The sequence below is a fragment of the Bubalus bubalis genome, chromosome 13 (genome assembly GCF_019923935.1).
Source record: "Bubalus bubalis isolate 160015118507 breed Murrah chromosome 13, NDDB_SH_1, whole genome shotgun sequence".
In the NCBI taxonomy this organism is placed as follows: domain Eukaryota; kingdom Metazoa; phylum Chordata; class Mammalia; order Artiodactyla; family Bovidae; genus Bubalus; species Bubalus bubalis.
This window is the reverse complement of record NC_059169.1, coordinates 64,840,652-64,859,252: the sequence shown is the minus strand read 5'-3', so window position 1 is coordinate 64,859,252 and position 18,601 is coordinate 64,840,652. Positions and strand designations below refer to the sequence as shown.

Below are 18,601 nucleotides of genomic sequence, written 5' to 3'. Positions count from 1 at the left end.
TTTTTGATTAATACAATCTTTGATGGACACCTCTTTTGAAGACCATTTGGCTGGATTAACTACTTCTGATGCAAAGCATCTGTTTCATCGTTTTCTTTCTTTCCCTTTCCTTTTTTGATTGCTTTTCAACAAGTTCTGGCGGTGCACTAGAGCTGCTGGTTGATGAGCTGAAGCAAATCCCTCTGGGTTTCTCCCTGAGTTGAGAGCCATCCCTGAGTTATTTACTTGCCACTAAATCCTACAGGCTTGTTTATTCAATCCCTCCAAATCCCACTCTTCAAGTGGAAGTCTGGGAATGGTCTTAAAACCAAGGCATAAAGCAGCTTGAGTTATTGATATACTCACTGTTACAGAGTGTTATAAAGACTGGGGCAGTTGCTAACTCATTGTAACGAGTACTGCTAGTTTCCTAGATGAAGTACCTCGTGCTCTCGGATTCTTCCTACACTTGCTCTGCAATGTCATAGTAAACTCCACTTCCTGTTGGCCTCATTTCTTCTCTGTTCAGCAAGAACTCTAGCTTCTATAACTGAGTACTCTCACAAAAGCAACCTAACTTCCTCCACTTCTTCCACTAAAGGAATCTGAGCTCAAGCTTGCAATTTATCTTTCTTCCTCTATGTCTGTTGGAGCCCTGTAAACTGTCACCTGATTGCAGATTGCCATTATTGGTTCCTGGTTTCCAGACCAAATCTTCAATGCTGCTCATCAACCCTCTTACATACAGTATTACTGAGGATAATACTAATATTATTGAGGATATTGGTTTGGCTGGATGTCACAGAACACCTGAATAACCATGGCAGATACAAGAAATACAAGATCTACTGCCTCTCACACAGTAGTCCAAAACAGGGGGTCCCAGGCTAGGATGGTGTCTCTGCTCCTTGAGGCCATCCAAGGATACACACACAAGGCCAGTTCTCCAGATTTAAAGGATAAATAAGCTCAACCCCTCAGTGGGAGGAACAGTGAAGCCACGTTACAAAAGTAACACATACATGGAGGGGTAAAACAAAGTTGGGGGCAAACTGCAATAAACCTACCCCAAATAAGTAAAAACCTTATTGTTTTTTATACATTAAGTTCCTTTCTTTTAATATATTTTAAGTTCCTTCAGCTTTTACTGACCTATTACTTTCTAATTTCCTCATCCTGTTTCACTTGAAGAAGGATAAGCTGCTTTTTAACTAGACGTTAACTTATACTCTAGGGATTAAAAAAAAAAGCTCCCAGCTCCACAATTAAGAAAACAAGCTAACAGTGGACAACAAATGTAAATGGATTCCTCTGCGTCTGGTGTAGAGCAACTGAAGAAGAGAATTAGTGAATCAGACAACTCAAAGGTCGATAATGACTTTAATGAGTAATTCTGGTAAAAGTATTTCTGCACAGATATGCAGGTATAAAAACAGATATAAAAAGTCAACAAAAAGATTCCTTCTCTCCTTAAGGACATCTTAGAACATCCATGACTAAATTCAACTTGATATATATTTCATAGCTTAAAACTCAAGAGACTGTAACAACTTTCTGCACAGTTTTAACTTTCAGGCCCATGCACTTATTATTCTAACACTGGAAATACTTTCTTGACATTTGATTTGGCACTCTTATTGGTAAACTTTGCCTTTTAAAAGCTTTACTAGGAGAAAATACAAGAAAAAAGTATCTATCCAGATTGCCCATCACTCTCTGAACATTATCTAGGAATAATACGATCTTCTTACAAAAATGCTGGAGTGTTATTTTGGGGATCTCTTTTTGAAAAAGAAATGAGTATAAAAAAGTAGTTTTGTTCTGACACTGGTAAGAGAACATACGTTTGTACTGTTCACAAATTCAGTACACAAGAGTTGTTTGCTTTAAAAGAGAACACTGATAGAAGCACAGAGGCCGACTCTAGGAGGCGCACTCATTCCAGGGTACTCAGTTAATCCCTCCTGGGTTTTACCAGCACATCTTTGAGAAGAGGTGCACATCCTACTCTCTCAGATATTTAATAATGATCCCTTTCTTTACACATAAAAAATATGCTTACCACCTTGACAGCTCCAGTCTTAACCAGAAAGAAAAGGTTATTATGAGAACCCAACTCCAGGTGCCCTAACTACATTTTATCAACACAAATAGCTCTCAGTGTTTCTTAAGAGGAGGGTTATTGGCACCGAGTGTAAGATAATTCTGAACTGTGGGGGACCATTCCAGACACTTAGCATTCCTGGCCCACTCACTAAAAAAGAGCAAGTTTTCAAGGTCACTGTGACAAAACATACCCATCCATTTCCAACTGGGTGGCTGGCTGGCCCTTGTACTGCCATGGATTGCCCCTTGATGAGAACCACTGAGTTAGATGATCCAAGATTAATATCTATTAACTTCGTGACTTCCACAGAAAGCAACTGCTGTATTACCTTCAGTAACAATGACTGAAGAGAAACACTTAGTTTTTTTTAAAAAAAAACCTTGTATTTAAATACTACCCTGGAAAGATAAGCTGATTTCCTCAAATCCACGGTGATCTGAAAGGACTAGACGCACAATGTGCAATGCTTATTTGTCTCCAAATGCACACATACATTCACAGGAAAATGACTGTTTACCATCTGCTGGCATGTCTTACCCCATTTATCTGTAGTATAAAAATATGTCCGTCTGTCTACTACAATAAGATAAAAAACGTGTAGATCTTCTTAATAAATTTCCTCACACCGATGTTCCTGGAAACTGCTGTTGTCTTTGTTCCAAAACTTGCTGATTTAATAGCTGCTGCTGTTTCTGTAAAAACTGCACCACTTCTGGACTTCTTAGTAATGACTTAAAAAGGAGAAAGAGAAAATATGTTTATTAATAGCAGTATTCTTATGAGATTGTATTCATGCTGTAAAATTACTCTGCTATATCCTTATACCCGATACAATATACTTACAAAAAAAATTCCTGAACTGAATTCATTTCTTCATTTGATGTACTGAAGTTAAACTTCAAACTAATAATGATAAAATCTGGTATCATGCATCAAATACTAAAATCTAAAACTCATGTGGGAAGCCTGATTTTATTGGTGACTTTGCACACAAAGGAAATGCTTTTATGATATGCCAGCATATCTTTATGAAACCTAAGAGCCAAGAAGAGCGCTGGCCCAAGATTACAGCAAGGGAAAAAAAAAAAAGGAAATGAAAAGATACCCCATGTAAACATGGCAGTTAAAATTCCAGTTTAGAAACATATACATTTTTGACAAGTACTGGAGCTCAAGTTCCTCCCGCTAGCTCACTAAGTAATTTGGAAGAAATTAAAAATGATGTATGATTGTGTGTATAGGTGTGTGTGTGTAAATATAGGTATACATGTATAATAAAACTAATATTAGCACACTACTAAAAGTTCAGAAAAGAAATACAACTGCTCTAGAAGAACTCATAAGTTTTATACACTGACCATTTTTAAATATAGTTATACTCACAAGACAAATATAAGACTGTTTTTATTAAAGTATTTATATAAATTGATAAGGAAGAAAAACCTTGAGCCTAATATACTGAACTCTTTGCGACCCCATGAATCACAACACGCCAGGAACTGAACTGAATATACTGAACAAGATAAACCAAATAAGATGGAAGTACCATCATTAAATACTGATTTTAAAATTTAACATTACAGCATAGTATATTTCCTATTTATTAAATGCTTTTGTTTAAAATTTATCCGTAAAGACTGCTGCTGCTAAGTCGCTTCAGTCCTGTCTGACTCTGTGCGACCCCATAGATGGCAGCCCACCAGGCTCCTCTGTCCCTGGGATTCTCCAGGCAATACTGGAGTGGGTTGCCATTTCCTTCTCCAATGCATGCATGCCCACTAAGTCACTTCAGTCGTGTTCAACTCTCGTAAAGACTGCCCAACCTTTATTAAGTAAATGTACAACAGTCTACTTAGCTGTTATGAGGCTACTGAACAATGAAGTTGTTTAAATTACTATTTTACTATTTGTGATAAATACATTTCTGGGAATGTCCTTATGCTTAACTTTATCTATATTTAGGTTCATTTCCTGCGTATGTCTTTAGAGTAAAATGATTTCTGAGTGAAGGAATGACCATTTTAAGGACTCTTGATACAGACTGTCCAACTGCTTTCTTTTATTAATATTATAATAAATATTATATTAGTGTTGTACTAATGTAAGATGCCATCAGAATACGAGTCCCTTTCATGGGAGTCCTCAACATCACTGTGTTTTATCATTTAAATAATTTTCACTTATTGAACTGTTTATTATGTGATTTTTTTACTGATATGAAATACATTTCCATATCATATAAGGGAAGCATTTCTGCTTTTTTCCATTTATATTTTTTTTGCAATGTATTGAGGGCAAAATTTTTCATCAATCTGTATGAGAAAAATGTCAACCTTATCAAACATCATCTTTTATATATTTATTGCAACTCTTTTCCCTGTTACTTTCAAGTTTGCATTTTTATTTTTATGCTGCCATTTTTTTACTACAGTATTCATTTTTATGTAGCTAAAAGTCATGTATGGATATGAGAATTGGACTATAAAGACGGCTGAGTGCTGAAGAATTGATGCTTTTGAACTGTGGTGTTGGAGAAGACTCTTGAGAGTCCCATGGACTCCAAGGAGATCCAACCAGTCCATCCTAAAGCAGATCAGTCCTGGGTGTTCACTGGAAAAGACTGATGTTGAAGCTGAAACTCCAATACTTTGGCCACGTGATGAGAAGAGCTGAATCATGTGAAAAGACCCTGATGCTGGGAAAGACTGAGGGCAGGAGGAGAAGGGGACGACAAAGGATGAGATGGCTGGATGGCATCACCGACTCGATGGACACAGGTTTGGGTGGACTCCGGGAGTTGGTGATGGACAGGAAGGCCTGGCGTGCTGCAATTCATGGGGTTGCAAAGAGTTGGACACGACTGAGCGACTGAACTGAACTGAAATTATATTTTCTCTGTAATTTTGTCTTTATGAGATTCCAATGTATACTGGCAGAGGCACAGTTATAACTGTGATAACCAGTTAAAAATCTCAAAAGTTGAACAGTTCCATTTATAACAAACAAATGTGTCAGGTTTGGAACTACTGTACAAACAGATATTTACCAGTCTTTTTTGATTTAACACTTGTTCTAAAAGAGTAGGTCTTGCAGGTCGATCTCCAAAAGATCCCGTTTTTTGTTTTACAATGGAGAGTATGTTGTCTGCACTTTCCTGCAATAAAAGACAAAATGCAAATAGGATTAAGAGTTGATATGATAATCCATGATTACAGGCATTTCAATGATGCTTTGCTTCTCTTCCTTATTGCCCAGTTCCTGGGAGCCTTTGGGAAAGTCCCTCTTTAAGTCACTAGGCAAAGTGTTGACATTTAATTTTATATAACACGCCTCACTCCCTCACCCTCCAGCATTTCCAACCTGGGATCTTCAGTCTCCAGAAGTTCTCAAAAATCAACGGAGGGGCAGGGGTAGAGGAAAGGGACCTATTTTAATAGCTGTGAGTGATTTTCAACATTACAAAACAATGCCAAGTGGAAACGGAACACTGTCTTCAGATAAAGCTATCCAGGTCAAATTGTCTGCCTGCCTTTGGATGGAATATGTGAACTCAAAGGCCATTTATATAGTGCTAATGAAACACTCTTCACTGCTTTTTTTGCCCAACAAAACAACAAACACCACCAACCAAAAAATGGAGTAGGCGGTAAAATATTACTTAAAGAAAAGCAATTGATAAACAAAGATTTCAAAATTTGGAAGTCACCAGGAGAAAAATGACAAATTGGCTTTGAAAAGACTGGGAAGCACTGGTGTAAGTAATCTCTTGCCACTGGTATAGACAAAACAGGTAGCCCTGAAATCACACCATACCCTGAGGCATCCTTCTCAAAATCAGCAGCACTTACTACCAACTATGTTCCCCCAGTTACCTGGTAGGATCTTCAATACTTACAATTTTCCTGGCCAATAAAATGCTAAGTTTACTGAAACATCCTGACTCTTATAAAATGCTGACTATATACAAAAATTCTGACAAATATAAAGTCACATAAGCCATGCCTTGTATAAATTTACTCTTATTCTGCTCTTCATCTAAAGATTATTTAGATGTTAAGCTGTTTTTTTCTCTTGATCTTTTTTTTTAAAACGTTTCCAATTTTATTTTATTTATTTTTGGCCATGCCATGTGGGATCTTAGTTCCCCAGACAGGAATCAAATCCATGCTCCCTGCATTGGAAGTGCAGAGTCTTAACGACTGCACCATCAGGGAAATCCTTTGACTTTCTTTCTACTGGTTTCTGAGTTATCTATTAGAATATTCACCTCATCTCTTTCACTATGAGAAGTTTATCAATTTAATGTTAAAAAAATATTCAATTCCTAAACATGTTAAGCCTCACAAACACACACACACACACCTGTAAAAAGAAGACTCTACTACTCAGAGAAAACAAAAATAATTTCTTTCTCTCTCCCCACAAGATTAACTACTTATGGGACTGATTGATTCTTATGTGCACTAGAAATGGGATGCTGAAATTGACAGTGGAGTTTCCGTATTCTCACCACCTCATACACATCACTGTGCATTAATACATTCAGAATGTTAGTAACACAAAATCATAGAAGCTTGTAGTGAAAATAACCTTCAGTCATCCAGTCCTAACTTCTGCAAGTGCTGGAATTACAGAAATCTTCAACACTTTTTGATCTAAGGAGTTACCAACTTTTGAGGCTACCCATCCTGAATATTCATTGGAAGGACTGATGCTGAAGCTGAAACTCCAATACTTTGGCCACCTGATGCGAAGAACTGACTATTGGAAAAGACCCTGATGCTGGGAAAGACTGAAGGCGGGAGGAGAAGGGAACGACAGAGGATGAGATGGTTGGATGGCATCACCGACTCAAAGGACAATAAGTCTGAGTAAATTCCAGAATTTGGTGATGGACAGGGAGGCCTGGTGTGCTGCAGTCCATGGGGTCGCCGAGTCAGACACGACTGAGCGACTGAACTGATTTGGTTTTGAGTAACTAACGTTTAGGTGTCATTTCCTTAGGTTGGGCTGAAACACATAACCCTTGTGACTCACCTGAGCCCTGGTTACTTCAGAACTATGCAAAATAACTCTACTGCTTCTTCCAAATGATAGCCTTCTTAGACATTTTATGATAATGATCAATCCCACAGGTCACTGCTTTCATCCCTGGTTCCTTTCTGTGTCACTCACACAGCACCATTTTTAGATACATGGACTAAACATTATATACATCTGTTCCTCATTTAACCTTGATTTGTGTCAGAAATACTGATTTCTTTTTTTTTTTTTTAAGGAATACTGATTTTTAAATACCTTAATTTCTAATCTTGCTGCTCATATTATGGCAGCACACCCCGTCACCACCTACCAGTCCTTCTATAGCTATCTCCTAAAAATCTCTAAATCTAGAGGCCCTTGACTTTAACCCAGACCATTACAATAGGAGCCCTTGTTACTGCCTAACTAGGAACTTTCTTTTGAAGCCTCCAAATTCAAATCCCAATGCCTGGCATTCAGTATCATACAAAAACTGGCTTCAAACTCTTTCCAAATTTATCTTTTGTGAATTTTCCACACAGATACTCCACTTTAGTCTTCTGAAAAGTAGCTCCTGTATTCCCACTTCTCCTTCCTTTACTAAGACGTGCTTCTCTTTCTTTTTACCACCAAAATTCTAGGGAAGCAGGATAGTGTGGGGATAAGACTGAAGGTTCTAGAACCACTGCTTGGGTTTGAGTACTTGCTGGCTGCATGATCTGGGCCAAGTTACTTAACCTCTCTTTGCCTCAGCTTCCACTTATGGAAAGTGAAGTATCTATCTCACTGCTGAAGGGGGAGACTCCATTTATAGCTGAGCACTGTGCCTGGCATATTTCAAACACAAACTATTAGCCATCCTTTCTAGCTTATACTGAGTTGTATTTTCTCTGCAAAGCTTTTCTAGAATATCTCAGCCTACAGTGATCTATCCTCTCCACTACTAAAGAAAGCAGCACTTATAGTTGGCCCTTATTGTATCCTGACTGTTTCCGTTAGTTCTTTTCTTTCCACTCAGTTTAACAAAGACTTAGAGCTCCTGATTCTTCAAACTGATAGTGTCCTTTAAGTAAATGGCTATTATTTGTTGAGTATAGCAATTCTCTTTCCTAAGAAATCATGCAAGTTATTTCAGAATAGGAAAAAATTAAAGTTTCTTTTTGTAGGGGTTGGAGGGAGAGATTCTAATTCAGGTATCTACTTGACTTTTATTATTTTCCTCAAACTGTAGGTGTAAATGCTTGACAATTAAAAAAGAAAGAAAGAAAAAGAAAGTGGTTACAGGTAAAACATTTCTTCCTGAAAACAAGTGTATCATCTTCTCAGTCTGTAAAGAATTCTGAAGTGAATGAGTACCTTTGGAACAAACAGAGGGTCAAACGACTACCCTTATTTTCATTCTTGAATAAGAGAGATGCTTATTTACTGAGAATTGGAGTATTAAAAATAAAGTTAACTGAGAGAAAGGCACTGAGAACAGAACTAAACACTATTAATAAGAACAGAGTACTGAGATAAGATTAAGAATATAACACAAAGAATACTAACCAAAGTACTCTTTTTTCCACTTTAGCTAGTGGAAAGGTGCTGAGAACAGGGTACTAAGATTAGGTATACTCAAGAAAAGGATACTGAGAATAGGGTAGTGAAAAAAGAAAGAGATTACCTTCTCTAAAGGACCGATTTCAGTTGGGTTCCTAATGCTCTTTGCCTGCTCCTCCAGTGATAAATCAGCTCAATTTACTACCTGCCCTTCCAGCCCATATCCCAGATCTTTGAAATTACAGCTTTGCTACCATGTCACACCATTTTCATCGAGATTTACTCATCTCTACAAGGGTGTACCAAAACTGTTCAGGCTTGCCTACGTCTGCATAAACTTTTTGAGGGCAAGCACTCGCTAACTTTCAGTCACAAGTCCAGCCACCGAAACCCAGCCCCTTCGGGAGCCGGTGGGCAGGCGCTGGAGCTGCGGTCTGCGGCAGGAGTTGGGTCTCTTTTTCCACCTCCCACTCCCCCAGACCCAGGCCATACCTCCAGTTTGACGTTTCCTGAGCTGCCAGCCGCGGCGGCCCCACCACAGTTCAGGGCCTGGTCGCTTTTCTTCTTCTTGTACTTGTCCTTGTACATCTTGTTGCGGTGTTTCTTGCACATCCACGGTTTGCGCTGCTTGGCCACCTGGCTCGTGGTCTCGCTGCAGCCCTCGTACGTGCATGTCTTGCTCAGGCCGCCGCCGCCGCCACCACCGCTGCCCCGTCTCCGGGCTCCCCCGCCGCCGCCCTCGCCCCCCGAGTGGGTCTCCTCGTCCTCCAGATCCTCCAAACTGGCTGTGCTCTCGCCTCCTCCCGGGGGGTCCGAGGTGTCCAGCAGGTCGGCCTCGTCCTCCCCCGCCTCCTCCTCGCCATCCCCCGCCACCTCGCACAGGTACCGAACGGGCTTGCCGGGCCCGCCGCTGCCCACCAGGGCCGGAGCCGGCCGCAGGACGCCCTCGGCCGCGGCTTCGTCCTGCCCTCCACAGGGGTGCATCACCAGCAGCGCGAACTGCGAGGCCGAGGCGCCCGGGACGGGGGCTGGAGCCAGGGCCTGGCCCGGGGCAGGGGCGGGGGCTCCGGGGCGGAGCGCGCCGCTGGCGGCGCCCGGCCCCGCGCCTTCGGTGACACCCTGCACCTCCGTGCTGCTGAGACTTAGGTGTTGGGGATCCACGAGCCCGGCCTTTCAGCACCTGCCGGGCCCAACTGCACCTAGCAAACCAGCTTCCCTGGACCACGAGAAAAACCCGAGAGGGCTCCGCACCAGCGCCCCACTGCGCCTGCGCGTCTGCCGCCGGCGCGTGAGCGTCTCTACGCTCCGTGGCTTCAGGGAACCCGGCGTCTCTGAGGGGTGGGGCTGAGCGGCCGCCCGAGGGGCTGACTGCGCATGTGCGATTCGCGGTGGCGGGAGATTGCTGCATCGCGGTCGGTCCCGCGTCTGGTGCTGCCTGCCCTTGAGGTTTTGAGGAGCTGGGCCTGGCGGCGCTTTTTGACTGGAACTGACTCTGCCTAAATGTTTCGAAGCACTTTTTTTTTTTTTACTGAAACTACACAGTGTAAATTCACATTGTTCATGAGCCTTCTTATGCGGCATCAGGACTGCATTATAATATTTCACCCCACTCTGACAGGAATGGGAGATGATAGGCTGAGCAGTGGCCGTGTCACGACCAGGCCCCACTAGATAGCAGTCAGTGAAGGCAGAGGCGGCCGATGTGAAAATGGTACCACGGAGAAGGAGTGAACCAGACCCGGGCCGGGATGTATTTCTGTGGAGAACTAAATGGTTTACTCTTGAAACCTTTTTCTTTCTTGGAAATTGGTTAAAATACGTGGTCTTTGGGTTTCCCAGGCGGCTCAGTGGTAAAGAATCCGCCTGCCAATGCAGGAGACAAAGGAGACTTGGGTTGGGAAGATCCTCTGGAGGAGGAAATGACAACCCACTCCAATATTCTTGCCTGGAAGATCCAGGGAACAGAGGAGCCTGATGGGCTAGTCCAGGGGGTCGCAAAGAGTCGTTGGTGACTGAGGACGCACAGCACGTGGCCTTTGCTAAGACCTCTAAGATAAGTCCTCAGTACAGTTTTCACGAACTATAGTGACGGGAATGTGTGAATAGGATTATCGAATGGCAAACGTTAGAAAGACAATGATCTATCATTCCTACCAGTTGTTATGCAGTTGCTGGTCACTGAATCTGGACTCAGGCAAATCGGATCCTTCCATGGCCCTGAGCAAAACTGTCAGGTAGATGTGCTCTCTCCTTTTTTTCCTTCCTCCTTCTCTAGTCAGAATTCCCATTCCACCCATTGGAAAGGAAAGCGATGGTTAGCCAACAAATGATAAATCTGTTCACAGGAAAGTGTTTGGATGTTGCTATGTGGGTAGGTCTTAACTACGTTAAAAATTAAAAAAAAAAACATTTTATTTCTAAAAAAATTATTAACCATCATCTGAGCCTTCAGCAAGTTAGTCTTTTCATGTGACTAGAGGTAGTTGATGGAAGCCGGCTGTGGTGGAGGGTCTTGCCCCAGTATTGATGGCTAGTGGTCGATGCCTGTAGTAGTTGCTAAAACCAGCTACATTTTAAGGAGAGGAAGAAGGTTTGGAATAGACCAACCTGGGTGGCACTGTCCTGTGTGACCAGGGCTAGTTAGTGACAATCTCTGTGAGCTTCAGTTTTCTTGCTGGTAAAATGGGCAGTTGGTTGTGTGTTAGAGTCAGTGGATGGAAGCTCATTGTTATACTTTATACTATTAATTGTTACATTAAATTACATAAATATATTTAATATATTAAATTACATAAATTTACAATTAATTTATGTTAAAAACAAAGATCACAAAACTCAAAACTCATCTCTTCATAATTGTTTTACTTTTAGCTACGCTGATAAGATAAATTATGTTGGTTGTATCTGTATGTGGAAATACTGTTTACTGGTGTGATACTGCCTATCTCTTCTCAGCTCTGCTTTAAGAGATGTGTTGGTAGCTTGAAACCAGCCATTGTGGAAGTATTAACACCATGGAAATTGTCAAATGCTACAAAGCAGGGCTTGAATTTATTGTTGGTTGTCTCTAGATTTAAGAAAGTGATAGCAAAAATGCTAATGAAGATTAAAGGTAAAATGTTTCATGTCTGTGGCTGTCATATAGTCAATACCACCCATCCATAATTGAGAAAATATTCTTTCATTCTTTGAAAACTGTCATGATTGATTTCAGCAAAGAAGCTTCTTACCTCAGTGAAGAACAAGTGAAGTTCTGGCATACATCTTCATTGTTTCACTTTTCTCCTGAAAGTAAATAAAAATATCAGTCAACATTCTTGTCAGAACTACACTGTTGGTCAATAATGTGCACAGCTTCTTTGCTGTATTAGCCAGACATCAAGCATTTATTTATTGTTTGAATTTGTGACACTATTGTTGGTGAAATAATTTTAAAAACTGAAAGTGGATTTTGCAAGAAATGGCAAGTCACACCGAAGTATAAGTGTTTGGAGTTTACAATTAAGAGTCATGTATTGTATTATTGATTGTAAATTGTGTGCTAAGCATTCTTTATATCAGTTAACTGGTTTAAAAAAATACTAGCACATCACTGAGGGAAGTACTATTTAAATCCTAGTACAAATTCCTTTTATATAGTATTCAATAAATGACATCAGATTGGTTTTTTTTAAAGTTTTATTGAGACATAATTTACACACCATTAAAGAACCTATTATGACACTACCCTTATGGCAGAAAGTGAAGAGGAACTAAAAAGCCTATTGATGAAAGTGAAAGAGGTGAGTGAAAAAATTGGCCTAAAGTTCAACACTCAGAAAACAAAGATCATGGCATCTGGTCCCATCACTTCATGGGAAATAGATGGGGAAACAGTGGAAACAGTGTCAGACTTTATTTTTTGGGGCTCCAAAATCACTGCAGATGGTGACTGCAGCCATGAAATTAAAAGACGCTTACTCCTTGGAAAGAAAGTTATGACCCACCTAGATAGCATATTCAAAAGCAGAGACATTACTTTGCCAACAAAGGTCCGTCTAGTCAAGGTTATGGTTTTTCCAGTGGTCATGTATGGATGTGAGAGTTGGACTGTGAAGAAAGCTGAGCACCGAAGAATTGATGCTTTTGAACTGTGGTGTTGGAGAAGACTCTTGAGAGTCCCTTGGACTGCAAGGAGATCCAACCAGTCCATTCTAAGGAGATCAGCCCTGGGATTTCTTTGGAGGGAATGATGCTGAAGCTGAAACGCCAGTACTTTGGCCACCTCATGCAAAGAGTTGACTCATTGGAAAACACTCTGATGCTGGGAGGGATTGGGGGCAGGAGGAGAAGGGGACGACAGAGGATGAGATGGCTGGATGGCATCACTGACTCGATGGACGTGAGTCTGAGTGAACTCTGGGAGTTGGTGATGGACAGGGAAGCCTGGCGTGCTGCGATTCATGGGGTTGCAAAGAGTCGGACACGACTGAGAGACTGAGCTGAACTGAACTGAAAGAACCCATTGTAAGTGAACAACTTAATGGTTTTTAGTGCACTTATAGAGTTGTGAAACCATCACCACACTCTAGTTTTAGAACATTTTCATCACCTATATAAGATCCTCCTGTCCATGCTCAGTCAACCCCTGCTCCTTCTCCCAGCAGGAAGCCATTAATCTACTTCACATGCTACAGATTTGCCTTTTGTGGGCATTTTATATAAGTGAAAGAGGTGAGTGAAAAAATTGGCCTAAAGTTCAACACTCAGAAAACGAAGATCATGGCATCTGGTCCCATCACTTCATGGGAAATAGATGGGGGAACAGAGGAAACAGTGGCTGACTTTATTTTTCTGGGCTCCAAAATCACTGCAGATGGTGACTGCAGCCATGAAATTAAAAGACACTTGCTCCTTGGAAGGAAAGTTATGACCAACCTAGATAGCATATTGAAAAACAGAGGCATTACTTAGCCAACAAAGGTCCCTCTAGTCAAGGCTATGGTTTTTCCAGTAGTCATGTATGGACGAGAGAGTTGGACTATAAAGAAAGCTGAGTGCTGAAGAATTGATGCTTTTGAACTGTGGTGAACAAAGACTCCTGAGAGTCCCTTGGACTGCAGGGAAATCCAACCAGTCCATCCTACAGGAGATCAGTCCCAGGTGTTCATTGGAGGGACTGACGTTGAAGCTGAAACTCCAATACTTTGGCCACCTGATGTGGAGAGCTGACTCATTTGAAAAGACCCTCATACTGGGAAAGATTGAGAGTGAGAGAAGGGGACAACAGAGGATGAGATGGTTGGATGGCATCACTGACACAATGGACATGGGTTTGGGTGGACTCCGGGAGTTGGTGATGGACAGGGAGGCCTGGCGTGCTGCTGTTCATGGGGTCGCAAAGAAGTCGGACACAACTGAGCAACTGAACTGAACTGAGTCATATAATACATGGTCTTTTGTACCTGGCTTCTTTCACTTAGCATAAATGTTTTTAAAATTCATCTACTTTGTTAATTGTATCAGTAGTTTGTTTCTTTTTATTGCAGAATGTTATTTCATTGCCTTGTTTGTCTGTTCACCATTGGAGGACATTTGGATTCTTTTCAGCAATGTTCCATAATAGCAACAAGTTTTTTATCTAAGATTTAGCCTAGAATGGACTCTCAAACTATTTCCTGAATGAATATATTAAGAAGTGAATGAGTCAAGGTGAAAGGAGAAACCTGGATGGACACAAGACTTTTGGGCTCTAGGCCTGGCTCTGTCCCTAAGTGTTAGTGCGACTGACCAGGTGGGGACCTGGGCTCTCTGGGCTCTGGGTCTCTGGGTCTCTGGGCTTTTGTTTCTCAGCTATAAAATGATCAAGTTGGTCTAAATGATCTGTAAGCTCTGTCCTGAGTTTAGATTATAATATACTGTAATGGTCAATGTTTAGGCCCACTCATTGGGATCCTGATTCTATTGGTCTGGTGTGGGACTGGGCATGTATACTTTTAGAAAGCTCTCTAAATAATTCTAATAAGTAGTCAAGAGTGAGAGCCACTGATTTATCTGCTAAAGCTAAAATGTAATCTAGTAGATTTATGTATGCAAACATAATCCTTGCTATGAGATTCATTAACATAGTATATTTGTCACCAACCAATAAGATTTTGCATATATAGTACTTTTAAAATGTACTTTTTAAAAGTACAGATTATAGTCAAAGTAAAATTTTAACAATATTTGTATCCATTTATCTTCTTTGAAAAACTTACTACTAAATACAAGGTATTGTATAAATTCTGAGGGGCTTTTTCATTTCCTCTATTGATTGCTTTACTATTTCTCCATAACCGTGTACATTCTTTCTTCTGTGTTTTTGAAAAAATGCTTATCTGTGATCAAGAGAGTTCCTTTAAATGGGAAACTAAGATGAAGACGTGAAGGTTTTCTTACATGGTGTTTGGTATCTGTGGGCTTTTTGGCTGCCTGTTAAAGGGGATTCATGCTCTGAGAGGGAATATACTGCCTGTTAGGAGGATCTGCTGAAACATAGAAGAAGGTAGTGAACATGAGGATTCCAAGAGGGAAGCTGAGCCTATGAAGCTGGATTGGAGACATAGCTTGAACAAGTTAAACTGGGAACAGGGACCTTCTGCCTAAAAATAATTGATTGCATATGGAGGTAGACATGAACCAAAGGAAAGTTTGAAATACAGTATTCAGAAGACTCCCAGGAGACTTGAGTGTGAGAGGATAATATTGTGTAAAGTGATTGAAGAGCAAGTACAGAAATATGTCAGGGACCTGGGAACAAACAGCTCCAACGAAGGTTAGAGAGAGTGCAACATGTCTTCATTGTTAGCAAATATTTAAATGAAGTTTCCTACTTTATATAAGTGATTTGAGGATCATGGCAATGACCAGAAGCATGCCCTACAGTCTTTGGTGTTTGTCCTCAAAGTGTGTTTTGGCACCCCTCAGTCTCACTGCTGTGACGGGTGAGCCCACGAGCCACCTATTTCGCATGGGAATGACTCATCACATGGCGAGTCTAGGTCATCCCAGGAGCCTTGACAGACTGTGAGAGGCTCTTTGATGTCCAGCAACTCCTTACCTGTGCCCTCAGCCCATCTTACTGGCTGACTTTGTCCTTTAAAGTGCTCAGAATGCAGTACACAGAGAACAGTAGTCCATTTCTTCTAGAATAGAATCACCAGTGCTTTATGGACACTTTGCAGATCAGTGTGCTTAAATCGGAGAAGGCAATGGCAACCCACTCCAGTACTCTTGCCTGGAAAATCCCATGGACGGAGGGGCCCTGTGGGCTGCAGTCCATGGGGTCACTAGGAGTTGGACATGACTGAGCGACTTCACTTTCACTTTTCACGTTCATGCATTGGAGAAGGAAATGGCAGTCCACTTCGGTGTTCTTGCCTGGAGAATCCCAGGGACAGAGGAGCCTGGTGGAAGGCCGTCTATGGGGTCGCACAGAGTCGGACAGGACTGAAGTGACTTAGCAGCCGCAGTCCATGGGGTTACAAAGAGTAGCACACGATTTAGCAAACAAACAATAACAAAGCTGAGTTGGTGTCTGAATAAAAATTGTTCTGATGGTTAAATAAAATAGTAACTTTTGTTTTGGATATAAAATGCATTTGTATATCTGATATTCTGAAAATACCTAGCATTTCAAAGGAAAGTATAAAATCAAAATTGGCTGAACATTTGATAAAGGCCTATGATTTGTCAAGGATGGGAACTATGAGTTTTAAGATTTATTCAATCAATCCATCATTCTTTTTTTAAAAAAAAACTGTATTGAGATAGTTCATGTATGGATGTGAGAGTTGGACTATAAAGAAAGCTGAGCGCTGAAGAATTGATGCTTTTGAACTGTGGTGTTGGAGAAGACTCTTGAGAGTCCCTTGGACTGCAAAGAGATCCAACCAGTCCATCCTAAAGGAGATCAGTCCTGGGTGTTCATTGGAGGGACTGATGTTGAAGCTGAAACTCCAATACTTTTGCCACCTCATGCAAAGAGCTGACTCATTTGAAAAGACCCTGATGCTGGAAAAGATTGAAGGCAGGAAGAGAAGGGGATGACAGAGGATGAGATGGCTGGATGGCATCACCCACTCAATGGACATGGGTTTGGGTGGACTCCGGGAATTGGTGATTGACAGGGAGGCCTGGCGTGCTGCAGTTCATGGGGTCGCAAAGAGTCAGACACAACTGAGCGACTGAACTGAACTAAACTGAGATAGTTCCATATCATAAAGTTCACTTACTTAAAGTATACAATTCAGAGTTTTTAAATATATCTATGGAGTTGTGCAACCATCACAATTATGTAACTTTAGAGCATATTCAACTCAAAAAGAAACCTTACACTTAATAACAATCATCCCCCATTCTCTGTTTTCCCTCCCCCAGCCCTTGGTAACCACTAGTTTCTGTGTCCATTCATTTGCGTATTTTTGACATTTCATTAAATAGTATCATAAAATATGTATTCTTTTCTGAGTTTTTCCTCTCCAATCCATTTCATTTAGCATATCATTCATTTTTTTTTCAATAAACATTTCTTGAGCTCCTATTATTACATAGAGCTATAGGCCCTGGAAATATCAAAATAAATAAAACACTCTTCTTTCAAGTAGCTTAGAGTAGTGGTCCTTGACACTGTTATTAAGTCAGGATTCTCCAGAGAAACAGAACTAATTGGATACATATATATAGTGAGAACATAAAAGAATAAAGAGTGTCACTCATTATCCATTTCTATAAGAGTAAGTCACAATCCACTGTCACTGCCCACCAACATTGCACCCTGAGGGGAATTCAGGATGATAAAAAGGATGAGGCATTCTGTGCTTGGAATAATTATATATATGTATCTCAGGAAGAATTTCAGTGACCTCATATTCTTTCCCCTCCTCATACACAGAAAAGCACTGAAATTATTAACTTGAGATATTTGTTCTTTGTGATCAGCAATAATTTTTACCAAGTTGTGTATCTGACTATATGTATTTCCCAGCTAAACAATTCAGATATATGCTGGCTCCTCCCCTACCTCTGGGGAGCAGTTCCTCAGAACTGTCTCCCAGTTTAGAGTCTTCACTAAACCCCTGAATAAAACTTGAAGGCACAATTCTCCTGGTGTGCATTCTTCTTTAAGTCAACTATATATATATACAGAGAGAGAGAGAGAGAGGGGGAGATTTATTATAGAAATTGGCTCACCCAGTTATGGAGGCTGAGAAGTCCCATGATCATCTGCAAAGTCGAGAAATCAGGTGGTGTATTCAGTCCAAACCCAGAGGCCTGAGAACCAAGAGTGCTGACCTAGAGCAGAAAGAAGATGGATGTCCCAGCTTGAGCAGAGGGCAAATTCGCTCTCTCTCAGCCTTTCTATGCTATTCAGTCCCTCAATAGATGGTATGATGCCCACCCATTTTGGTGAAAGCAGTTTTATTTACTCAGTCAGTTGATTTAAATGCTGATTTCGTCTAGAAACGTTCTCACAGATACATCCAGAAACAATGTTTTTCCAGCTATCTGGGCATCTCTTAGCCCAGTTCAGTTAACACATTAAAATAATTATCACATGTCAGATCCAAAGGTCCCTTGTATTTTATCAAATATTTTATAAAATCCCTTATCCAAAAATGAAGTTCACATTTAATATACTTATGCACACAATTTAAGAATCAACATTGTCCTGAGAAGCTGGAGACAGGGAGGAATGGGAATTGTTGTTTAATGAGTACAGACTTTTAATTTTGGAAGATAGAAATGTTCGGGAAATTGGTTGGACAACAATGTGAATGTATTTAACACTACTAAAACAGATGGTCAATACCAAAATCAGATTGATTGTATTCTTTGCAGCCAAAGATGGGGAAGCTCTATACAGTCAGCAAAAACAAGACCGGGAGCTGACTGTGGCTCAGATCATGAACTCCTTATTGCCAAATTCAG

General features: G+C 40.8%; 1 protein-coding gene across 1 annotated transcript; it reads right to left on the bottom strand.

The window, feature by feature from the left end:
- Positions 1-1,340: 1,340 nt before the first annotated feature.
- Positions 1,341-10,058, bottom strand: LOC102412691 (regulatory factor X associated protein). Its single transcript, XM_044926890.2, has 4 exons — positions 9,885-10,058; positions 9,143-9,820; positions 5,133-5,240; positions 1,341-2,817 (listed from the first exon to the last, which is right to left on the bottom strand). Exons 1-4 carry the CDS (start codon positions 10,056-10,058, stop codon positions 2,707-2,709), a joined length of 1,071 nt encoding a protein of 356 aa, XP_044782825.2. The 3' UTR covers positions 1,341-2,706.
- Positions 10,059-18,601: the final 8,543 nt, after the last annotated feature.

Excerpts from the sequence above, each read along its gene's own strand:
- LOC102412691 (XM_044926890.2), bottom strand. The coding sequence starts at position 10,058 with ATGCAGCAATCTCCCGCCACCGCGAATCGCACATGCGCAGTCAGCCCC. Across the intron at positions 9,821-9,884 it reads CTGGTGCGGAGCCCTCTCGG|GCCGGGCTCGTGGATCCCCA; the intron begins GTTTTTCTCGTG and ends AGGTGCTGAAAG. Across the intron at positions 2,818-5,132 it reads TGTTAAATCAAAAAAGACTG|TCATTACTAAGAAGTCCAGA; the intron begins GTAAATATCTGT and ends CTCCTTTTTAAG.